Consider the following 26,031-nt stretch of genomic DNA (forward strand, 5'->3'; position numbering starts at 1 on the left):
TAATATGCTATACTTTATATATTAAACATAAATTTATTCGATTCTTAACATTTCAAATATTAATATTTGTTGAAAACAGATACATAGAATTGAGTCTCCTATAAGAGAAAGAGAGATAGTCTATTATAAAATCCAGAATTTTGTTATTAATTTACAGAAAAATGCGCTGGTCAAAAAATCTGAAAAAATTTACATAAAAGCATGCTTTGTAGATAAAGCTATGTTCCAAATTTCAAGCAATTCTTAACATATTGCATTCTCCTTACAACCTCCTTAAGGCACACACAATGTCTAGAGATATTTTATATGAAAGATATCATTCCTCTCAAAATAATAATACTTAGCAACGTTTTTATAATTTTTATACCAAGTTTGTCTATTAATAGTCACGAATTCTGCCGCAAAAGGTGTTTAAAAACAAAGGAAACAAAGAAAATCAATAACCAATGGCCACTTGAGAGATTCAACGAAATTTCACGGTGGAATATGCAGCGAATGCGGCTTACGTAACGTGTTCTTTTCATTCCCATCCCCTTTAGCGGGAATATGTGAAGACTCGAGGGAAAGGGTTTTCGGTCGTTCAGATCTGTGGGGGACCTTCCGATCTCATGATCAGCGGATTCGCAGTAATCGTTATTTACTGCTCGTGAAGAAAAGGGACGAGAAGAGGTGTCAGCATTTTGGTTAACGTCAGGGACAAAAGTGCGAAAGTTGCTTTATTCTTAGTTGGAAAGGGTGGAATAAATTCGAAACGACTGAACACGAAGAAGTCATGTAATTCGAATACGATATGACTTTTGTGTTTTCGTTTTATGCCGGTTCAAAAGCTAATCAAAATAAGAAATGCATTCTCACAAAAAATGATAATGCGTTAGTTAAAATACTAAATAAAATTTTTTTATTTTACAGAATAGCAAATAGATCGAAAAATCAATGTGGAAAGATCACAATAAAAAGAGAAAGATCATAATAAAAGGAATTTTTTGTCGTTCTTGACGTGAATGCAAAAACGCGATGTCTTACACTCGTTATCGAATAATGAACCCGCAGCGAGAGCACTTGGACTTTAAGTATCCTTACAGCTGCTATACAACAACCTGTCATACGTCTGGCATCAGGAATCTTCGTCCCACAGTCTGCAGCAATAGTGCGTAGTTTTGTATATTTCAAGGAAAATCTAATTACGTTGAGATGTAGTATGCATAATAAATATAGAAGCAAAATTTACATTCCCTTCAGAGAAATTCTAGAACAGAATCTCTTTAAAAAATCAAAAAGACATTCTTAATAGAATTTCTCTATAAAATTCATATTTGTAGTAGTTTTAATTGTATTTTTATATCCAAATACTGTTAAAACTGCTACAAATATGAATTTTATCGTACAGTTCTAGAACATAAAAATTATATACATAAATTAGATATAAAAAAATAAGTAAAAATAAGACTGCTCCTGTGATTTACAAGTAATGTGAAAAATTAAGAATACAAAAAAGTTAAAAATATGAATTTTGCTATTATATTTTCTTTTCTCCTTACATAAAAGATGCAATATTCTGACTAAATATTTTTTTATTTACATCGATAATGTATTTTATATTAACTAGTGTTATAAATTTTATTTACCTTCCAGGAAGTCATGAAAATTGGAAGTCGTCTAATTTAAACAGAAATAACAGTGAGATATATAGAGAAGGTAAAAAACGTTCAAAAAAATTATTTATAAAATTATTTAAAAAATATGAAATTTCACACACAGACATAAAGGTTTACAATAATTATTTTAATGATCAGCGATTCTAACTTTATTATATACATTAATCATTTAATTGCATTATTATTAATTTATAGATATTAATATTAATTTATGAATATTAATAATATCCGATTAAATTAGATTGCAATATTAATGTTTGCTAGCTCATTATCTAATTATATTATTTAGATTAATTATATTTAAAAAATTATAGAATATTGGGTAAATGTTTATTTAAATAAAATAAAAATTAATAAAAAAGTAAAGTTCGATCATAGAATTTACTTATTCATTTCTTGACTTACAATTAACCGATTTATTAATTTCTACAACTTATTGATACAATCAACCCACTGTCTCTCCGAACAATACGACTCGAAGCGTATCAGTCGCAGAAGCAAACGAATATTAATTTAGTTCGGAATCCCTGCGTCGTAGGCAGGAGCGATCCGCCGTTTCCAGACTTGGACATACATATGGGGAGAATTGCGAATGCACATACGTACGAATCGACGAGGCATCATAAATCGGCGCCGGTGGTTTCGATCGAGAGAATGCAAATTCGTCTAAAGCTCTTAGAAGACAGCAACGCAACGCTATATCTCAGAAACCGCGATCTCGTCGCGGAAAACACGAACTTGGCGAAACGGTGAGATTACCATCGTGATTACATAATTATGTTTTCGCTAAATAAATACCCTGCATGATGCAATTACATTCACGTTTTGACAAATACGTTTCGAACAAGTTCCCTCAAGATAAACGATATGCAGGCTGGAAGAAGATGCAACTAAAATGGAGAAACTGTTAGAGAATGTATCACTATTGCAAAACAAACTTGAGAAACTCAAGCTGGCTGATATATTAGCGAAACAAGCGGTAGGAACAATATTTATTGAATAAGAAAGAAATGTTTCTAAAATATAATTGAATGATATGTATATGTGAAGATGCTATGCTGCAATATTTATATTGCATAATGAGTAATAACCAATATAAAAATGAGATATCTATGTAATTAGAATAACAACGGAGGAAATAAAATATATATTTAAACCTTGACCCAAATTATATTAATTCTTTTTGATGGTATTTTATCACATTATTTATTGTCATAAACTTTCTCTTATTTTCTCGTTTATTATAATCTCAAACTTTACCATATATGTATGTAATTAAATTTTTATATAAAAAATTTTTATATTAAAACTGAAACTTAAAATTAAAGTTAATAATGTAGAAAAAGATAATTATAAACGTCAGTATTTTAAGAAATACAAAATTCTAAAATTCTTATCACTGCAATTTTTCACGTGTACATAAAATAAAAGAAAATTTACGTATTTCTTTAATGAAAATTTACTTTTCTATGTAATTTTCAGAAACATAATGAGGTATACTCGGAAAATAAATGCACCTCCTCGACGAATATAGTTTCCAAGACAAGTTGCGGATTACAAATTTGGGAAACCTGCAGAGATTGCCATGGAGAATTGGAGGGATGCCAAAGAGAATCGCAGATCACAATCACGAAGTAAGTTCTCTAGGGATTGAAGGATGAATTCATCCTCATATTCTATCTCATATTATTACTTTATATTATTATTTTATATTATTATTTTATATAGCTCAATACAAAACATCTTTGTACTGAGCTATATAAAATAGAGTCATTAATAAACAAGATAACAATATGGGCCTAAATTACTTTTGCAATACATTTTTGTACAATTTGCTTCAAGCAATTTTATTTAAACATTTTCGTCGATTAAGAAGCTTATTAGACAAAAACGGAGAACGTAAAGTCTTTTGATCATGAACTCTTCTTCTTTTATCAAATATCAATGGAAATGGATAAAGTCGATTGAATATTTTGAATAACGCTCGTTTAATCTCACTTTGTCACTGTGCCTTCCCTTTTGAGGATCTATTCTCAATTGTGTTCGTAATTCGCAACTCCTCGATTAGATCGGAGTTTGAGTTACTAGAAAGGGATATGAGGACTTTGAGAGACGCCGTTATCGCCCGGGAAGAAGCTTGGGATAAAGCGGTGGAGCGCGAGCAGAATTGCCAGCAACAATTAGCACGACTGACCACGGAGGTGATCACCGCGCGTCACCTTTGCGAAACTCGTCAGGACGAACTTCGCGCAGTTACGGATACTTTGACGGTAATATCGATAACCGACTGCTCGATAGCATATATCGGAGAACAGAAACTAGAATGTTAGATTGACGTACGGCGTGCCGTGATATCGGGCTAACTTTCGTATAGAGAAAGATTTAATTATGTAAATATTTTAATGTAATTCTTGGCCCTTGAGGGCCATGGCACACAAAAAAATTTAAGCAGTAAAACGTAAGCAGATTGACCAATCACGATAGAGTCTGTAAGACCATAACGTAAGCAGTAGCCATCAATCCAACATGTTGATTTCCTTATTGTTTACGTCTTACTGCCTTGAACTTTTTATGTGCCATAGCCTTTACACATGTTGCATCATCTCATTTATACGCATGGCATGCGATACACGTGGAATTTGATTATTTAACATCGGTTTGCTACTGTTAACAGTTATTAACATGTTGATTACCAAATATGAATTAACTTAAATAATTGACAATCTAAGTGGATGTTAGTTATTCAATTTAACTTTTTGGAGGAAAAAAAATAAAAGTTTTATTGTTTCGATGAAAATTAATGTAATCAAGTAACATTAAAATATCGTGTTGAAAAATGAACAAAATTATTTAATTGTACAGTAATAATCAATGTGTGTTAAAAATATGTTTATGCATTTTACATGAAAAAGATATTGTTGTATTAATAGTATTAGATAACAATAATCTAATTAAAAATAATCTTATTATTTCAATATCAGTATTATTGTTTAGAGGACAAGAAAGCCACTGTAGTAACATTGAAATAATATATTTTTTGAGGCAAATACAATGAAATATAATATAAATATAATAAGTGAAATCTTACTTAAGGAAAAACTGTTTTTAAAAGATTTAAAAAATGGACTTCCGTCCTCTAAATATTTAAAAAACTTTAATGTACTAATATTCTTGCTGTAATATAATGTTATTTGTTCTATCAAACTGTTACTGAATTAACAAGATTATTTTTAATTAAATTGCTGTTAATTAATGCTACTAATGAAAAGAACAGTTTTGTAGATATAAATTTGAAAATAAATTTTGTTGTAATATTAATAAATATTTTTCAGACTGATTCTTTGTAATATTTTAAAAGAAAAAGTCTAATATGAAAATGCCAAGGATAAAATAATTTTCAAATAGAAAGAGTTTTTATAACTTTTGATAATAACTGTAAAATTCAGCATCATCACATCATCTTTGAATGCGCAAAATTTTAGCTTTGTTATTTGAAAAAATTTTAAATTCTTCTCATTTGAAAAGTATCATAGCCTCAGATCTTCGTATAAGACTTTTCTTAAAATATTACAAAGAATTTGTCTTTAAAATATTTATCAGATTTTACCTTGCATAAGACACTCAAGCTGATTGTCATGCCAGAACGGCAAAATTTGTGTAGCCTTGCTCATCATGCTTGAATTTCCTACATAATTATTTTGATGTGATCCAACAATTAAATTATTTTAAAATCTGTATGTACGTATATACTTAAATTTTTAGGTACTCAACAGAATTTGTCTTTCCACGTATTAATATCCATTACTTTTATTCATGTATTATTGTCTCTATAGAAAAGCTTAATTAAAACGCGATAATTAAAAATTGCATTACATTTTTTCATATTCATTATGGCATATATCACGATAGGAATTAATATTAAAAATTCATATACCTTAGAGAATTATTTTAATTAATCCAGGAACATAAAGATTTGTTTTGTATCAGCGGCTTTTCATTTATAGGAAAAAGAATCGGAGCTGAAAATAATGCAGAAAGGAACGCTATACCTGAACAAATTAATTGCGAAGCTGCACCTACGTCAGAAGTAAAAACGCTTCTCGCATCTATTTTATTCATAATAGACCAACCATCCGTCTTTCTTTCTCTTTCGTCTAAAAATTGTAGTTGCCGGGAAATGCGGTACTGACGCTTATTATGCACGTGGCGTGGCATGCTAGCATTTTCGTTGAAGCAAAAGATATCTTTCACTGGTTTTCAGTCAAGGTTGCGAAAAATGAAAATTCCAGCAACCGCGCTCGTAAAAGATTCATCGCGAAGGATTCGAAATGCAACGCAAAACGTTCGCGAATATGGCGGACGTGTCAGTGCGGTGATCATCGCGAATGAGCAAAAACTACTTGCCTCGATTAATTCGTTATAACAATCCGTCGGTTGCACACTCCATACTCCTCGCATCCTCGGCATCCTGGAGCATTCACGAACATTCGCGACGTTCGTCGAACAACGCCAATAACGTAGAATACTCGGCAAATCGTTTCTTTCGATCGGCGAAATAATCGCGACGCGATCCACTCAGAATCGACTGTCGTGAAGTTGCCGCGGTCGCGTTGAACGTAATCGCGCGCACTTTTCATGTGTTTTAAGGCTAATCTACAATGTGTTTTTACTTCCTGTGTTATTTGCTTTTTACCTTTTTCTTCGTAACTGTTTTTTATTGACAATCACGTCTCTTTTCTCAACATTTATTCCGACAAAAACAAACCGGATAAGAGGTCCATATAGTATACTTCAAATATTTGAGAGATTCTGGAAAAGACCTTAATGCCTATTTCTATTAATGTAGTTTAGTTTTAATCTCGGTTCAACGGACTTTTTATCCCTTTTAGTTCTAAGAATTAGAAAAAGATGGAGATCGAGTAAGTTGCGCCGAGATTAATAAGTTAATCTATATTGGTTGCGTTCAGCAGAGAAAACTAATCAGTTAGTGATTCTTTAATATGATTGGTTCCTATACTTTACATCATAAAAAGAAATTTTTAATTAATCTTTAGATTGAAGTATTAAATTCTCGAGTCGAGTTTGTCAAGTAGTAATCAAACTTCATAAAAAATAGAAGAGGTTGAAATCAATAGAAGGACTTGAAATAAAAAATACAAGAGCTTGAAATTGAGCTGTTTTATTTTTTATAAAGCTTAACTTCTATTTGACGAATTCAATTTTAAAGTTTAATTTCAATTTAAGAATTAAGGAAAATTTTCTTTTTACGATTTCTGGCGAGCTTTTTGCTGACTTTAACTTATAATTAAATAAATATGTTATAATGTATTGTGCAACTTTAAGGAGCTTGTTACTATTTCAGAGAGCTCGAAGAATACGCGAGCAGTGGTGTAAGTTTTAATATTAGCGAGAGGGATCAAAGATGCATCGAAGAGATTGTGCGGCGCGTACGAAACTCTAAAAGCAAATCAAAGACAAAGCCCAAGTGCACTTCGGATAAATACCCGCGTTCAAATTCAAGCAGCCCTTGCGAGAATAAGAACGGATTGGATCAGGCAGGTTCCTCGGAGGATCATCACAAATTAAATTTGTAATTATCGTTTTATAAATCAGCTTGTTATTGTCTATTTATATAAACTTACTGTCCACGATTTTTTAGTAGTACTAAATATTCTAAATACTAGCAAATATATGCATATATACAATTGATACTTTGTTTCTTTTTACATCACACAGCATGTTATTTTAGTTCTTCGAAACTCACAATAAAATTTTTATATTTCTTGTAAAAAAATCGAACCGACGAACACTTTAAAAAGTATCGGTGTGGATTTAATATCACGCAGTGTCTTTTATTTATATATATATCATCATGGATGTAAAACCCATGGTGTTAAATCCATACTGTGATGATATGGATTCATCATGTTGATATTAATATTAACACCAACAGAATGATATATAGATACCGAATGAAGTTAATTAAATTCACATCGATATTTTTTACCTATAGTATCCATCAATAAATCTGCAAATTAACTCATCTTCAGCAGTCAATGTGTTATAATCAAATGTTATGTTATGTCAACGTTAACTCGGAAATAGTCACTTGATTTTTTTACATAAGTAATCACTCCATAAGGAATGCGCAGTCCATTCTTATTACGTCTATGATTGCTTACAATTCTTACATCAGTCTCTGTGATATAGATTCTCGTTAGAGATAAAAGAAGAAGAAATAATATTTTGTGATAAAAGGAATGTCACCGCTGATCGAAACTAAAATTGAAATTGCAAATTGATACTCGATGAAAACTCGTACTTTAACCAGCTGGGACAGCGTGTACCGGATAGTGACGAATAAATCACGCCAGCAAATGAATGTACATTTTTCATCGTTGAACCTCCCGAATATTTAAATCGAGAAAATGCGGTACAGTAAATCGTGCTTCTCTCACATTTTGATAAATTGCCGAGATCAATTTTATGGTAAATCGCAATTCTCTTTCGACCTATCAACCCCGTCGAATTCTCTTTTGTTTATAATTTCTACAATTATTCTCTTAAATTATCATAAAATATAATAAACAAAAGAAAGTGAGGTACGAAAAAAAGAATCTAAAATATAGATCTTTTCTCTTCAAAATTTCTATATAATTATTTTGTTTCCAGTGTTTTTATTTATTTATTGATAAAAAGATCAAGCAAATCACTTCCAGCATTTTATGCGAATCGTGGCGCTATCTGTAGCGCAGAAATTAAACGAACGATCTAAATGTTCACTTTTAACGTCCGTCGATAGGATCGTCGCAGATATTTAATTAACCTGAACAAAACAAATACATCCTTTCTCTGTTCCAACTTCTTTTTTATCATGCGACCTTTTTCAAAGGAAAATTTACTGTATTTTTGCAATTATTCCTCTCTTTTGCGAGTAAAGAAATTTTTCGTAGGTCTCCAGTCTCTTATTGTGTTTATTGCAGTTTTTATGGAGGGTCTATAAGGATCTAGCTAGCCTTACCATTTGAGTCGAAGTGACACACTTAAAATTAAACTCGCGGAATTTAATCGAAATTATGCGGATTGCAGAATTCTCTCTCGTCGACAGTTTCAGCAACATTGCTGTGGATATAATTAAACAAGCTGTTGTCTTTTATTTTTGGATAGCATCGCCTGTAGAATGAAGATAAGTCTTAATGAACATTATAGTTAATCGTCAATAAACAACACAAGCGATAGATTAAGAATCCGGTCACTTAGGCCGTGGTCCGAATCATGCTGACAACGCTCATGAGCATTGTTTGTCTTCGTTTAACATTTGACAAACAACAAGGATGAAATGATTTTTAAGCGTTGTGAGCGTGTATCGGACCGTGGCCTTAATGTGACCGAGGATAAATTATCACGTTAATCAACAAAGTTGTTTGTTTCACAAAAAGTACATGTAAATATTATTCGTTCTAGCATTGTTTTTTAATTTTCTTTATAAATTATACGGACTACAGACTAATTAACATTCATTCATTATTGATTCATTAAATGCTATATATTAATCCTTAAATTAAATAATATATCGTTGCATTTATATAAATAATACCAGCGAAATATTGTAAAAATAAATGAATGTTAATTATTTGAATTCAGAATTTAAAGCTAAGTGCACCTTTAAGTTCACGAGAATAGTCCATATAGTATAATATATACTCAATAAATACGTAATGTAAATAAAACATACGAAGTTGAAGATTTTTAGCACAATCGAACTTTCATCGTTTTGATATGGCAATTTTTTTAAAGTTGAATTATGGAATATAAATATAATTAAAACCAATCATTTGATACGGTCGTCGGAATAATTATTGCGTTAATTAACGAAGCTATTTCTCTCATAGAAAGTACGTGTAAATATTATTTAGCATTGTTTTATTTTTTTTTAATTACGAAGTAACATTTATTCGTTGTCGATTCGCCACAATGCTATTATAATTCTTAAATTATATCGTTGCAACATTCATATATGTTATTCGGTAAAAATTAATGTTAAATGTATGATGAATTCAGAACTCATGCGCATCTTATTTGAGCTAAAAAGGTAGTGGTCCATGTAATCAACAAAAATATTACGTAAGTAAATCATAAAGAGTTGGAAATCTAAATAATTTTTTACGTGTGAAAAGAACCGCGTTAATTTTCTTTCGAGTTTTCAGCACAATCGAATTTTCGTCATTTTAATATGATTTTTTTAAAAATTGTAGAACTGTAAAAACTGAAATTATTAAAAAGTTAATCATTTGATGACGTTGGATTAATTATTGCGTTAATTGATGAAACTGTTTCTTTAGCAAAAAAAAAAACGCGAAATAATTATTAATAATCACTAAAAGTTCGAATGTTATCGAGACAGATTACTTAGCGTTAACTAATTATTAGTGTTAACATGTAATTACGCAGTTGTTCCTTCATAAAAGTGCGTAATATGAATAATATCACATTTTTCATATTGTTTATTAATTTTTTAAATAAAAATTTATGAATAAAAATAAATCACAAAGTAACATTCATACAAATTCGATTTGCCATTCTTTATCAACAAATCAAATCGATGCAGAATCTACTCGATCAGAATAGTACTTGATAGTACCAATAAAAATATTATAAAATTTAAATGTGTATATGAATTCAGAATTTAAACGCAATACAAAAGATAATCATTTATAAACAAAAAATATCACATCAATAAAATATAAGAAATTACAAGTCCAAGTAATCTTGTAAACATGGTATAGAAAGAATTATATTATAATTATATCATAATCTTCTTCAATTTTTTAAGGCTTATATGTATACCTATTCCTTTGACATGGTAATTCTTGAAAAGCTGCATTCGAAAATAGAAAAGAAAACGAGAAGAGCAAGGGTGAAAGGAGAATGGAGGAAGAATGTTTTCACTGTTTATCTTAAAAGATAGAGGCTGAACTGCTGGAGACATTCGCAGAGGCGGAGGCAGAGGAAGAACGTCGACATAAAGACGCCGGGAACGTCCTGTCGTGCAGTCAGTCCAAGTCAGTCGCAGCTTGAAAATCGCGGGTGACTTGCGCTCCGCTAAAATCAATGAGCACATTCCGCGACGAAGCCGTCCGCGTCGACGACAGCAGCGCGACTCGTCAGCCGTGCGACACCAGCATCCGCGTCGTGGGTGCCGCCGCTTGGCCCGGCTTGCTCCGCCGTACTCTCGACACCGTTCTCCGCGGCACGTATCAGCCGTTTTTACGTTGGTGCGACGTGGATCATGTAAGTGCGCGTCACGACGAAATGCCGTCGTCAGGCCGCGAAGACATGGATCTCTGCACCGACAAGGTCCTTTCCAAGGGCCGGATCCTGCAAGAACTCACGAAGGCCGTCAAACTGGTGAGCGACTGATTGTCGTCGAACACCCGGTCCGCCAAGGCCACCTTTCTATATGTGTATACATGCCTGCTTGCTGCTGCTGTTGCCGCATGCGATGCACAAGCTTCGTGAATTGTGCAACGATTTGTACAGCTCTAGCTCCTTACGTGCCTTTCCCCTCTTCTCTTGAAAGCATGGGTACCTGCTGCACCTAAGAGCGCTGATCGAACTGTAGTTAATGATATAGTCGTGTGCCTCTTGGACACTACGTGGAGAGAAACAGTGAAGAAATTGGGATTATTGTTGTATATGTATAATCTCGGCGAGTTCGATCTTGGATGCTTATAGACGCGAAAAGTGTGTCTTATTACGTCAATTATGATCTCGTCAATCTCGTGAGACAGCTGTAGAAAACACTTTCGTGACTACGCGGCATCAAAGTCTATACTCGGCGACGTTGCACCGGTCTGTCATTCTTGACCTAGTGCCAGTCGTCGCATTTCCGTCGCCAGGAGGATAAACTTGGAGATTATTTTATGGCACAAGATCAGACCTTGTTGATGTTTAATTATATCGGTTTGCAATTTTCGAATGTATTTTCAGGGTATCAATCATGAATTTATTCTTAGGATGGAAAGTGAAGAGTGAAAATTTTTATCATTGAAGTTATAAATGGAGAAATTTTTCACTTTTCACTTTTCATCCTAGGAAAAAAGTTTTATGATTGATACCCAGATGTCAATTTCTGTCAGTGTGTTTAACTGTTTAATACATACAATAATTTTCCAGTCTTCCATGAATCATTTGTGTTTCAAATTAATTTTCAATACTTTCACAAGTATACAAAAAGTATTAAATGACTACATATATTTTAACATCTTTAGAAAGTATTTATAAGATTGTGTATTTAAAAAAATTGTATATAAATCTTATAACTCATTAATTGATACCCCTAATTTTTTGAAGAAAAGCAATGTGCATGACACGAATGACCCGATCGTACGTATTAGTATACACGATGATTTTCTGATCTTTTATTATACACTATTCATGTCTCAGATTAATTTTCAATACAAGTATACAAAAATTATGAAGTAATTCTTACGTATACTTTGACATCTTTAAAAAGTATTTGTAAAATTGTGTATTTAAAAACAGGAAAGAATAAAGATCATTATTTAGTCAAGTGTTTCTAGTATTTCCCAGAGTATTTCAAAGAAAAGAAATTTAATTACGTAAGATACGAATAACCCAATTGTATGTACTAAGAGTTAACTTTAATCTCTGTTTAACTTGTCTAATTTTTATCTTCTTCTGGTTCTAAGAATAAAACTAAATAAAATTTAGATTAAACAAAGGTATCGTTCTAAATTAGTACAAATTATTCTTTTCCTTTTTTTTATCAGTATACGTTAACTTAATCTCAGCTGTTTAACTTACTTATCTCCTTCTAGTTTTAAAAATTAGAAAAAAATAACGAGTGAATTAAATCAAGATTAACCCGGCGTTATTGTGGCTGGGTTATAATGACCCGAGACATTTTTAAACATCTGTATTTTCTTACATACTTCGTAGATTTTAACTAACCGCCCTGTAGCTGGAGCTAAGACTTTCTAAAACCATTGTTGACATTGCGAGAATAGACCAAAAAAATATTCGGGTTATCATTCACTTCAACGTCCGTGTAACATTTTAATATCATAATGACGCCGGGTTAAAGTTAATCTGGAATCGGAAATCAAGATTTCGAAATAGAGAGAGTGAACGAAATAGGAGCGATTTGCAAAACGCCAGTTTTGCTCATTGTATCGTTGCATGTATCGCTATAACTGCTTGTTGCACGTGGTGTTTTTACACAGGCTTTCTCACGAATCATTTAGCCATGACGAACAACCCGAAATAAGGCACGCACGCATATCGCAATTACTCTTAGTATTTCTATAACATTCAACAGCATCTCCGATCTGAGACGTTTCGGGGCCCATTCAATTCTGCTCCGATTTAATTAAAAATTTATGTAGAAAAAAATTTAGCATGGAATGAATGGACTTTTGTGTTATTTTAGAAAGTGCGACAAAAACGAGACGAAAAATTATTTGAAGAATCTGTCGAAAGCTACTTAATGACCCATGAAAAAAAAGAGCTCGTGAATACAAACTCTAGGCTACTATAAGTGACCAAAACGGAGATGAAATTTATTTCGTTTGGTCGTTTCTCATACATTGCGCACGTGAAAAGGGAGAAAAAGTCGGAGTAGCCACACATGCTCAGAAGATGTATGTACTTATCATTACAAAATTACCTTTCAAGAAAAAGGAAAAAAAAAAAAAACAAAAAAGGGCGATACACGCGCTCCTTGAAAAGTTGTTTCGGACTATGTACGTATACATATATGTATTCTTCAGGAGATATATATGCGTGTCGTTGTGACGTCGCGACCTGCTCGTTAATCGCGACGCAGCGGCTCCAAATCGAACGCTCGCACACAGAGAGACGAGTGCTCGATCGCAACGTGTGAGCACTCCTTAGTCTTCCAACGTCGCACCGTTGTATCTTTAAATAAACGCAAAATTTTTCTCTGATAAAGAAACGTGCGACAAGCCTCGTTGGTTACGTTTTTCTGTCTGTAACAACGAGACCACGACATTACCGAGAAGTGAGTCACTTTCACTGAAATCAATGGACTGCGCTGACATTTCATTGACAGCCCCGCGCGGATGTGCGTTGTGTACGGAACAGCTGATAAAAGCTCTGTCCTTTTTACCTGAAGCTTTCTTTTGTCATGTGTCCTTTTCATTCTGCGATTATTGATCGCGCACTTATTTTATTCTTCTCCGTGCAAAACGCCACTAAAAAGAATAGATCTAAAATTGACACTACTGTTTTGGATCACTTCTGGACTGTAAAAGTGAGGCGAATGGTGTTGGCTAAAAATGGGTGTGCTCGTTCGAAAATAAAAGCATGATGTAAAAGTGTATTTCGCACTTCGTATAAATAATCCTTTGCTTTTCACTGTCAAAAGTTTGCTTTGTAAGATAAGACTCTATTGTTTTTTGTCGTTGCACTCTGGACTGCATTAAAACTTGTATCTTTATTTTAGGTGCATACAATGAGTGTAAATTAATTCAGCTAGAACAAGACCTTGTGTGTCTAAATTTCATTGTATATTGAAAACATTGAGATTCATTACGTTACAGTCATATTTCTTTGTGATTTAATACATTTTTATTTTGTTGCACATACATTTCTGTATTAATGAGAGTAATATGTCTCGAGCAGGTTTATGCCCAAAGTCTCTACGGTACCGTGGTCTTGGACGGCGATTCCTGGTTGGTCTATTGGTTGGATCGTGCATTACGCCATGGATTGCGTGTAGAACGACATGGATATTGGGGTACTGCTAGAGAACTTAGTCACCAGGATACAGTTGTGGTCATACATGCACTCCAGAGTGTACTAACTTCTATAGGAAAAGGTATGCTTTGAAGTTACAAGAACAATGTATTAAACAATAGCCTTATATCTGTTTCTTTCTATTCTTCAACTCTCAGATTAAAATGTACCTGAATAGAAGTCTATACATATAACTATAGCTCAATCAAGCTATCATAAAGCTGTTGAACAGATTAAAAATAATGATTTGTACCTTTGCCATTAAATCGTGTGTCTTTGCATTATATAAGCAAAATATAATTATATTTTATTAAATTATTTTAGAAAAATTTCTGTAAATTGTAGGACTTTAAGTATCTTTATTTGAAAGTGCATATTTATTTATGTATAAAAATATACATCTAAACGTAAATATATTTTAATATTCTTGAATTATTCATATTACACAGGTCGAGCATGGCTTTATCACACTCTAAGCGAAGGCAGTTTTGAGAGTTATCTGGCTTGTTTATTGCGAGACACGAAGACGTTGAAAAAACAGTACTTTCCACATGCACTCGTGAGAGATGCTGATAAGACCAATCAATTGATTAATCTTCTTGCTGGTCTGGAAAATGTGTCCTTCACATTGCAATTGGTAGGTTAACTCGATGTAATAAATAATAAATTATAAATAGTTTACGAAGCATTTAGCAAGCAATAACACTTTTATGCAGAACCGAATCAACTTTCTCCTTCTCTGTTCAACGTTCAGTACACCGTGTAATTTTTATTCTATTTATCCTTAAGCAGATACTAATATCACCCCCTGGTTACACTTATCATACTAATGAATAACATCAATCACATAACAAGAATCACACATGTATATGCAGTTTGATAGATTGTTATATATAAAGCTGCAAGGGGCAAGAGATTATCATTTTATTTGCGAGTACATACTTTATTTCGTATGGACTATATATCGCTCAGTTTGCTTATTCATGGAAAATTTCTGCAAACATGTTACTAAAAAAAAGGATATTTGTATAAAATTATCGGAATTTAGATTAATGTGCAGTCAATAATGTTGTGATATACTGTGTAATAAAGCAATATTGTGTTATATATAAAAATTGTACAGGATGTAACATATTTGGATATCTGCAACTACATGCCACAGAGGCCTATGAGCGTAAATCCATCGGGAACAGTCTTATCATTGCATCTAAGGTCTTCTAGCGTTTCATCGAGCCTAGCTTCTCCGGGAGACAGTGGCGTCGCGTTTGATAGTGATATGGACATTGCGAATGAAACTGATGGAAGCAGTTACAAAGAGGTAAGATATAGATTTGGTCAAAACCGTACAAAAAAATCTCCATGTTCTTCGAATAATACATCAGAATATGTCAATTTTAACAGGAGGATTATTCAATGGATGATATTCCTAAATACCGGAATAATAGGTACAAGACGATTATCAACAATCGTATGGAGGACAATAAGAATTTTGGATCTAGTGACTCCAGTGAGGATGGAAAAACGCCAACGCAATCACCGGCGATTACTAAATTTCAGACTGTTATGATGACAAAAAATGATATAGTTAACCAGAATGTAACGCGAAAAATGGATGACAATGAAATGAATTGCTCCAGTTTAGAGACTCTTAAAGACTACGATTTCTACAGTAAGAGTCTGGATGAAACCAAATTGGATAAAACAAACAAAATTGATAATGGCGTAAAGGACTTTAGTAAGAGAAGCACTTATTACAGTGAAAATCCTGCTTATAGCTTTAAAAAGAACATAGATCCTCGTAATTCTTATTTAATCAATAATGATACGAATCTATTAGAGCTGAGTATGACAATTTCTGACTGTGACAACATGGATGCACCTTACGGGATCCTGAACACAATCAATATGACTGACGCCAGCAGCATTCTATCTTCCTCCAGTTCAGAAGGCATAGTACAACGTAGGCAGCGTAAAAAAAAGCGAGGCGAAAGCAAGAAACGAGTCAGCTTTCACGAAGACATTCTGAAAACGATGAAACTGGAAGATGACGAGAATTTTGCCGATTTCTCCATGAGTTTCTTGCTACCTAGTTCCGTTTTAAAGAGGGACGCTCAGAAAGGCAGGTACAGTTGGTGCGCGCATGGAGATTCGCCATACATGCAGAAAAATGAAAATGCTGGCAGGAATGTGCACTCGGATTGTTACTCGGATTGTTTCTCATCGTCATCGTCGAGTGCGTTTGACGGTGATGGAACTGATAAGCAGGAATTGTCAAAATTGTGCATTGATATGCCATGTCAACGTAATTGTAGGTGCAATTGTAATTTGTCGTTATTAGAACGCGGGGCGCCAGAAGGTCAAGAGGATCCAGGCAAGAGTTTAAGGCCTAAGATGGAAATAGAATTGGGAGAGAATGAGGCCCAGGAAGCCTATATCGTCGAAAAGGCATGCGGTAATATTGTTGAAGATCCACCATCCAAGCTGGAAATGCCGCAATCATTGACTCCGAAGAAATATGCGAATTCGAGTGATTGGTCGGATGCGGATAGTGTAACAACATCCTCCGAGCTGGAGGAACGCAGGAGTAGTCGACACTTAGTCTCACCGTCGAAGAAGCGCAATATTATGACGGCGATACTAACGGGCGAGAGTAGCAGTAAACTCTTGGCGCCGCCTTTGCGCCAGGCACCGTCAAAGACGTCGTTACTGAGCAGATTTTTAAAATCGATTACTGAGAGAAAGTTCGAAATTAAAAAGAACAAGAAATCACCGAAGGCGAATACTTTATATATCAAAGGAATTAAGATGAGCTATGATTCTTTTAAAGATTTTAACGATAATCTCGATAGAGAGATCCAAGAGAACGTGGCTGCCGAGAAACAGGAATTCAGCGGTGAGAAAGTAAGCCTAAAGTTGCGTGAACTTTTCAAGAGACATATCTATCGTGACAAAACGGAGGAGCTATATAAAGTATACAAAGTGCGAAGTTCGTACATGACGAACGGCGAAAGCAAGCCGATGATCGCGTTATTGACGGACAAGACGCTATACTTAACTAGCTCAAAAATGGACCATTCTTACAGTAATCAATTCGTTATTCCTTATAATGAGCTCGATGTTATTATGGTAAGAAATATTTAAATAATTATACCTATATTTCTTGTAACTTATTTATCGTTTTTTATGTACAATCTTATTTACATACTTATTTATCTTGATGTACCATGTATTTCACTAAAATTAATAAACGTTTGTTTTTTATAGATCGGACCAAATGCACAAAGTATTTTAATTTCCAACGCCGATTGCGAAATGCAATATCTATTCTCCACCGGCAGCTCGCAAACTACCTCAGAATTAATCAGCCATTTAGAGATGGCCATGAGACGATCGCCGACAAAACCGAGGCTTCCTGCTGTTAAAGAATTGAATTACGAAGATATGCACATTCTGAGGAATTCAATTCTCACTGACACAGCTGTGCATCCAGTGCGTACACTATATTTAGAGATTATAATAAAGTAGTTTTGTTTCTTGAAAAATTTATAAGCTCTCAAAATAGATTAGAAAGAAATATATCAATCGAGAAGTCACATTTAAAAAAATTTTATTTGTTATCTTGATAATTAAATAAAAAATTCTACTAAAATAGAATTTATTTTAACGCAGTAAAATATTTTGTATTTTTATTTAGTGATTATAAGTTCTAAAAAGTTCTAAAAAGAGAGAAATATTAGTATAATATTCTTTATTTCATATTATTTCTCCAATTGCAGACATTTCATATATCGATATCTGTTATATTGCAAGATCTATTTTTAATTCTTTTATTATCTTTATAGGATGAGAAAATAGAACATTACAGCCTTATTTATATGGAAGACGAACACATGTCACCGCCTAGTACACCATGTGGGCCGATGAAAGAAGGTGATCTGATGTTTCGGCCACATACTTACCAACACTTGCATCCGAATGCACCCACACATCCCTGGGAGGCCGGATATTTTGTACTGAAAGGTGGAGTGGTTTATATGTTTACGGATTCGAATCAGCGGCTTCCCAAACGTGCCATACCGTTAAAAGGCGGCTTATGCCAAGGCTGCAGGAGGATTCCTAATTCTCATCGACCACATACCTTTGAAATACTATTAAAGCCCAACAAGTCATATCAATTTGCTGCTCCGGACGAATACGTAGCTTCTGAGTGGTTACAGAGCTTCGTTCAAAGCGCATCAGGTCTATTCGATAGTACGGAAAAAAAAGAGCCGTTACCTTGCAGTCTTATCACGACCACAAAACACCTAGTGGCAATGAAAGAGATTCATCCTGGTACGCAGAGAGGCCAAACGCTCTCGTGCGCTTCCATCAAGGATCTAGCAACGTTCAGGGTGCCGTTGCTACAGCAATCCTGGTGTATTCTGGTAAATATATATTAGTCGAAAATAGACTATATGCATAGAGTTGTTAATTCTATGTTTTGTCGCTAATTGGAATTTTCTAAGTGGAGTTTATTATCATATATTTGTAGGAATTTGCGTGTCGAGAGGTACATGAAAGTAGCGGCGATTGGGTTATATACTTCACAAATTATACTGAGCTTTGTGCTTTTAAAGAGGTTTTGGAAACATTGTGGACCGATGCAAACTTAGTAAGATATAACGCAAGCAACATATTACAATTAGAGATCTTATGACTGAATCTAGCTATGAACGATTTTGTCAAAATTCTACAAGAAAGATATATAGTATATTTTTCCTGTAGGATTTTGACAAAATCGCTCGTGGGGGGGGGGGGCAAACTTTGTAATTGTAATATTAAATACAAGTGTTAATATAATCTCTCAATTTTTAAGGGTGAGTTTCCTATGGCAACACTTCCACCGGAGGATAAATTGCAGCGACGTTGCTCGGATGCCAGCAGAGATTTGGAACACGCTTGGCGGTACTTGCTGCCACCAGCTTTAGAATAAATGGAAAATTTACCGATGGACAATATATACACCGTCATTTGAGAAATTATTTTATCATATTGCCATAAAAGAGACTCATAAAATAAAACTTAAAGCAGAACTCTCGTAACAACGCACGCGAATATTTAGGTAATTATGAATCCGAAAATCCAAACACTAATATATCGTATACCAAAGAGATATAAATCGCTTATACAACATAATACAAATCTTTGCTTCTGTTGCAAAAATTAAGTGCCATATATCTGTCACTTGGAACTAGAATAATCGATGTTATTTTGTGGCTTATAAGTAGAATCGTAGATGTCCTTATTTGGACTAATTTATGGCATAATATGATATTTCTAATTTCAAGATACAAATATATGCGCAGCATATTCTCGCTATATTGCGGTGTTGATGAGAGATTGAGCATTACCTTGCATATAAGTTGCCTCAAACATATAGATAACTATTTAGGGAAATCGCAAAATGGTGCATTATCTTTCTTGTAGCGTAAGTCACCATAACAAGCTATTATTAATTTATAATAATACGCAGAGAATGTAATATAATGATAACTGTGAGACATTATTGATTACTATGAATGTCTATATATTCACATATATTTGAAGAGACGAACCAGTATGCATTTGAATACGCACGATTGATATTAAAGTAGATATTAAAGTAGATATCTCTCATCTGAGATGATATTATAAAATTCAGAATCACTTAAAGCAGCTTTGACAAAGAATAATAATACTTTATAAATCACTTTTGAAATTTATGTATAATTTAACATTCCTACTGCTATTTATAATTATAAATCAGTTTTACTTTTAGTATCAAAACTTTCTATGTATCACCTTGTGATATGTAGTTTTAAAGTTGTAAAATTTTATTCTTATCTATTAATTTTTTAAATGTACAAGTGCAATGCGAGTATAATAATTGTATTATATGCATTATGTATTAATTTAATTTAATATAATGTAATATTAGATTTATTAAGTTAGGTTCAAATATAGGTTGTATCAACTTATGTTGCATCATGCATATATTAAAATTTTTTTAACAATTATTTTATGAAATAATAGCAAATTAAAGTTACACAAAGATTATACCAAACTGATTATAAATAATTTATGCTTCAAAAATTATTGAGTTTTAAATATACGTAATACGATATGATACGATATACGTATAAGAAAAGCTGTACATGAAAATAAATTTTATTTGTGATAATAATACTACTATCTATAATATAATATCGTTGGGCATAAGATATTTGTTACGATCTTTTAAGTTATAATCTTATGTTACCAAAGCTACATGAACGAATGCATTCCGAATATTTTTGTGAATAAATATTTGACTTCTGCATTATTTCATGTAGCTTCGTACGTGATTGTGATACACTGTTAAGTAATAAATGTCAATGTTGTTAAGTTCATGAGATTCCTATGTCAGATTTACGTAAATTGAACAAATACGTACTGCGCGAAGATGAAATCGGTTTTATATGTTAGTGCTGTGTGAAAAGTATGCGGAATTAAATTTTCTACAAGTTACAGCCAGCATGTTTTAAATGTTACATCCGTACACCTTTCACACACAAAACTTCTGTATCACCGTACACAACCAAGTTATGATGAATAGAAAATTAATAAAAGTATATAAAGAGAAATTTCATTGAATAATTTTTATTTTGTTCATCTTTTTACACTATATATTTGGAAATGTAATACATTTTCAGAAAGAAAGAGAATGAAGCATTTTTAAATTCATAATTTATACAAATCTCAATAACATATAACAGTAGATATTTTTTTAATCTTATATTTTATATTTTTTTATTTTTTGTGTCATTCTTAATTCTCTCTATAGAGTACATATTTCATGCACCATTTAAGAGATTCTAAAGTTTCCGATAATTTTTATTATTGTAATTATATAATTCACTAACAATTTTACTAGATAAAATCTTATTTTTATGTCTATACATGATTTATGATGAATAGAAAATTAATAAAAGTATATAAAGAAAATTTGATCGAACTATTTATATTTTGTTTGTCTTTTTACATTACATACAAACTACTTATGTGATAATTGTATATAATTAATTTAAAATGTTTTGAAATATAAATCTTGAGACACGTTTAAAAAAAATACTACATATATAAATTTATATATTTATATATTGTATTAGCGATCGAGTTTCTCACAAATATATTAACAAACGTTTAATAATTTGCATTAACAGAAATTGCACCTACGCAGGTACAATATGGCCTCTTGCTCTTTTGGATGTTTTTACCTTTTCTACGTCAACATTCGGAAACTGTTCTTTTATAGCTTCCAGATCCAGATTCGGGAATTTTCTTATTAACATTGCAACACGATTTTTGTTACGTCTGAAAGTTTTTTTTTAATGGAAACAAATTGATTGAGAGATATATCATGTCGCATGTGTATGTATTAAGCAAATAGTAAAGATTATTTCTACGTACGTTCTTGCTTTGCGTTTCTTATTCCACAGTTGCTCTCTGTACAAGCGTAGAAACTTGCGAGTTGCATATCCACCGAAGCCAAAGAAATGTGTCTTATGCCATCTCGTATTTACAAACTTTGGAATAGAATACTGACACATTTGATAATAAAACCTTAAACCTACAAAGAGATAATAGAGCTAATATTATTTTATATTCTTTGTCTATGTAATTTCTATTGCAAGTTTTTTACTAAACATTTTTAACTTTAAGTATACATAGAAAGTTATCATACATAAATGGTATAGATCTTATACCTAAGCAATTATAAACTAATTTTCCAGGACGCTCTCCTGTCTCCCCTGTCTCGAGCAAATGATATGCTCTGTTTCTTTCACGAACAATTGACTCCAAGTTATTCATGCTGTCTTGAACTTTGTCCAAACGTTCAGGATTTGGAAAGATCTCATTTGCACCCTTGCAAGCTTCTTCCATAGTCATAAGCATATTACGTTCCTTTAATAAGACAAACCTATAAGTTTAAACGTATAAATCTGTAAGTCACTAGCATCTAAAATTCAAACAAACACAACTCAGAATATGCAAATTTCACCATAATTTGTGGAGATCCGAATTGCTCTTTAATCTCAATTCATCTTTTTTCCAAGATCGTCCAACTCGTACCTCATTCTTTCCCCAATTTTTTGGATCATCAAAAAATTCCATCAAATCACGGCGTTCTGATGTGAGATGTATAAACGCACAGTGCAAAGTAGGTGTGCTGCATTTGTAAAGAAAACACATTAAAAGATAAACAATTTAAAACCTTCAACCTTTATTCTTACTATTTTTTAACCCTTTGGATGTCAAAATCTGTATAATTACTAAAGTTATATTTGTGTAAGATCCATTTATGTGAATCAAAATGTATTAATTACAAGAAATCAAAATGATATAACTTGTATAAGAAAAATGAAAACAAAGTTTATTTTAATAATAATAATCAAATTTCCAAATATAAAAAAATATTGAATGGATCTAATAGACCCACTATCAGCTCTAGAGAATTAAAGCAAAACTTAACATCAAACACGTCTATTTACATCAGTTTTATTTGTGTCACATAAAAATTTCGTTTATTGTCAACAAATCCACGTTTAGTATTAGGTCTAATGTGATATAACCTAACATGGTGTGATATAACCTTAATCTCATTTTACATTTGTCAAATGATAAAAAAATCACTTAACAGAAAGTTTTTATATGTTAAAAAAATTAAATATTTACATTAGACGATGAAAGCATTTTTAATATTCTTTTAAACCAAGAAAAAACTACAAATATGAATTGTGGATCAGGGAGCACCGGTAGATTGTACAAAATGTCACAAAATATAAGTGACGCAGCTCGAGAGGAAAACGAACCTACGAAGAAATGCACGTTTAGGAGACTCAATAACACTCGAGGTCAAAGACAAATTCGTGAACAATTTTGTTATGCCATTTATGCTCGTTCTGGTCTGCACGGCCTTCATAAACGCTGCCATTTTTTCCGACTATCTCTCAAACTCCGTCAAACTCTCAACTCCACCAAGGGCCTCAAGGGCTCAAAGGAATCCGGCATGGGGCGCACTCTGTCGATTCTGTGACCTGCGCAAATTTTACGTAGGATCGTCGAATCGAAATCATCCATACATTAGCGCCAGTACGTATATTTTTGATGTAGAAACTACATAGCTACGTATTGGCGATAAAATCACGGTATCGTAAAGAAATGTGGTGCGAGTCCGTACTAAATTGTAGCGCTAAATTATATGCGCTAGATTGCTTTAAAAAGTATAATATAAATTGTAATTGCTTTATTATTTTATATTGTTTGGAGAAAGAGGAAATAAGAAGGATTGTTGGGGGTTATGCTGAATTCACACTGCATCCGATTTGTGTCGTACGAAGCTCTGCAACCAATCAGAAAACAGGATTCTGATTGATTTTGCTTCGTATCATCGGAATCCTGTTTTCTAATTGGTTGCAGAGCGTCGTACGACGCAAATCGGATTTAGTGTGAATCCATAATAATTCCAACAATAAAAAAGCATTGGCTGCGTTCAGTAGAGAAAGCAGCTTTGCAACTGTTGTAAAATTCTTCAATATGATTGGTCTTGCCCTTAGTTCCTCATTGGATCTAAATGTAAAAACCAATCATATTCAAGAATTTTACAACAGTTGTAAAGCTGCTTTTTCTGCTGAACGGAGCCAATATTTCGAAACCTCTCCAGAGGTGGTTTAGGTCCAATTTTGGACCATAGACTGAAATAAATCAATTTAATGCAAGAAATCCATGTAAATGTCACAAGGTTCCAAAGAATATACAATTAATTGAAGCACAGGCTTCAAATTGTAATATATATCAATGATATAATTATTGCAATATATAATATATGGTACTACGCTAATATGAAAGCTGCAGAAAATTCTAAGTATATCACGTTGTTTTATATTGTTTTATCGATGAATGCTATCAAAAAATGATTTATGATTTTTCGTTAATATTTATTAATATAAACATTCCGTATTTAAAAAATTAAACTTTGTTTGATATATGATATATACAATGCCTAATGATGCAAAGAATTATTGATGTATTGGAACAAACAAATTAAATATTGTCAAGAATTATTAAAACATTTAACACATAAAGTATAGTATTTTAAAATTTTCCGCTTCTTTTTTATCGCAAAAGTTATATTGCGAAACATTAATGCCTACATATTGCACACTTAGAATTATTCATGATATTGCCAAGGAAGCGATGAATGACACAGTTTTATATCCTGCGATAACAAATGATCGCAATCGCGGTGTAGTAGCAAAATAGTAATTAAACGATACCGCATGCACAATCTGATTTTGCTATCCTTTTATCATAACGAGAATCAAAGCATGCACGAATCGAACGTACGCGCGTTTTACAGTTTCCAAGTCCCAATGTAAATCGCAAATTATGATTGATGTTATTTAATGCCGCACAAGTGCTCGGGATATTATTATACCAGCGCCGTCCGTAATACAGTGTAATTGCATTACGGGAGTTTTCGTTTTGTGTTTTACACTTTATTATAACATTTTCATTCGTTTGGTATAATCAGTTGCTCGTGTTTTGCGATTACTAAAACGTGAGTGCACTGCATACAATATCGCTCAAGATTATAATTGTAAATCATTAATATATTATATTTTCTTTTTTCACGATTGCTTTTAGAATTCTGCAAAATTTAGATCATTGTATAGTTGTTTGATAATTGTTTGACGTTGAAAAATATTCTAAGGATATTAAATATTCTCTGCCTGCAAAATTGCATAACGCATCTATAATTGAATTCATTTTTATTTATACATTTCTTGGTCTTGCATCTTGATCCCTATTTAAAAAATAGAATCCAATTGATATAGGTAAGTACATACGTTATAGAATTGTTGATCAACAAATATAAGTAGTATAAAATATGTTTTTATCATAAAAATTTTGAATTAATTAAAAATTGTAATTTTGCAAATTATTTGAGATGTATCAAGACATCCGATATTTTATTTCAATATTTTTATGCATCGTTATATTTATTCAGCGAGTGATAGTTAAGTACTCCAAAAGATTTTAAGGGGTAATTCCTCAGATTAATTCACACACAAGATGGAAACTTTATATCATTATATATATTTAAAATGGCATAGTTTCAAAGATACACAAAAGTAAAAGTCAAATTTAATTTTTTTCTAAAAAAACTTCGAAAACTACTCAAGCTATTTTGATAAAATGAGCCGTTTATTTTGAAAGTGACCTAAGTCCATTAAAAAAAAAAAATGTTTATGACAGCTAACTTCAAGTTGTACACGCTACTACAAAGGTCAACAACAAAACATTGAAAAATGGACTTAGGCCACTTTCAAAATAAACGGCTCAAATATTAAATATGCATAAAGTTTCATCAAAATAATCCGAATTAGTTTTGAAATTTATGGGGGAAAAAAATTTTTTTGTTCAATTTTGATACCTTGTATTTTTAAAATTAAGCCGTTGGAATATATACAGGGTGTTTGGCGACTACCGCATTTTTTGTCATACGTGGGTAGAACAGCCTATACTGAATCAAAAA

At 32.5% G+C, this 26,031-nt stretch overlaps 3 protein-coding genes across 8 annotated transcripts in view; 2 read left to right on the top strand and 1 right to left on the bottom strand.

Annotated features, from left to right (window-relative positions):
• Positions 1-459: 459 nt before the first annotated feature.
• LOC108758341 (uncharacterized) lies at positions 460-7,298 on the top strand. Of its 3 annotated transcripts, none has more exons than XM_018503230.1 (9): positions 460-702; positions 910-1,147; positions 1,633-1,695; positions 2,194-2,404; positions 2,529-2,634; positions 3,138-3,289; positions 3,724-3,925; positions 5,660-5,742; positions 7,018-7,298. In XM_018503230.1, the coding sequence occupies exons 2-9, from the start codon at positions 1,015-1,017 to the stop codon at positions 7,247-7,249; spliced, it is 1,182 nt and encodes a 393-aa protein (XP_018358732.1). In that variant the 5' UTR covers positions 460-702; positions 910-1,014; the 3' UTR covers positions 7,250-7,298. The 3 variants fall into 3 exon arrangements, with proteins under 3 accessions (XP_018358732.1, XP_018358731.1, XP_018358733.1); XM_018503229.1 differs by having other exon boundaries at positions 993-1,147; XM_018503231.1 differs by having other exon boundaries at positions 699-774.
• A 3,268-nt stretch (positions 7,299-10,566) lies between these two features.
• prd1 (pleckstrin homology domain-containing protein pruning defect 1) lies at positions 10,567-20,190 on the top strand. 2 transcript variants are annotated; one of them, XM_018503406.1, is made up of 9 exons: positions 10,567-11,063; positions 14,322-14,517; positions 14,885-15,072; positions 15,559-15,753; positions 15,837-17,561; positions 17,700-17,924; positions 18,278-18,859; positions 18,967-19,086; positions 19,291-20,190. In XM_018503406.1, the coding sequence occupies exons 1-9, from the start codon at positions 10,767-10,769 to the stop codon at positions 19,405-19,407; spliced, it is 3,645 nt and encodes a 1,214-aa protein (XP_018358908.1). In that variant the 5' UTR covers positions 10,567-10,766; the 3' UTR covers positions 19,408-20,190. The 2 variants fall into 2 exon arrangements, with proteins under 2 accessions (XP_018358908.1, XP_018358910.1); XM_018503408.1 differs by lacking the exon at positions 10,567-11,063 and adding an exon at positions 13,471-13,950.
• Positions 20,191-21,584: 1,394 nt separating this feature from the next.
• The window catches only part of mRpL47 (mitochondrial ribosomal protein L47), a 14,423-nt gene continuing 9,976 nt past the window's right edge, over positions 21,585-26,031 (bottom strand). Inside the window, exons 3-7 of one of the 3 annotated variants that reach the window (XM_018503209.1) lie at positions 23,306-23,441; positions 22,495-22,662; positions 22,199-22,413; positions 21,903-22,062; positions 21,585-21,806 (exon numbers count right to left, since the gene is read on the bottom strand). In XM_018503209.1, coding sequence (XP_018358711.1) covers positions 21,665-21,806; positions 21,903-22,062; positions 22,199-22,413; positions 22,495-22,662; positions 23,306-23,427 — 807 coding nt within the window. In that variant the 5' untranslated portion in view covers positions 23,428-23,441 and the 3' untranslated portion in view covers positions 21,585-21,664. Of the gene's footprint in view, positions 21,807-21,902; positions 22,063-22,190; positions 22,414-22,494; positions 22,663-23,305; positions 23,501-26,031 lie in introns of those variants that run through there. The other 2 variants (XM_018503208.1, XM_018503210.1) reach the window with 2 other exon arrangements.

Source organism: Trachymyrmex cornetzi, unplaced genomic scaffold (assembly GCF_001594075.2).
Source record: "Trachymyrmex cornetzi isolate Tcor2-1 unplaced genomic scaffold, Tcor1.1 scaffold156, whole genome shotgun sequence".
Lineage (NCBI taxonomy): Eukaryota > Metazoa > Arthropoda > Insecta > Hymenoptera > Formicidae > Trachymyrmex > Trachymyrmex cornetzi.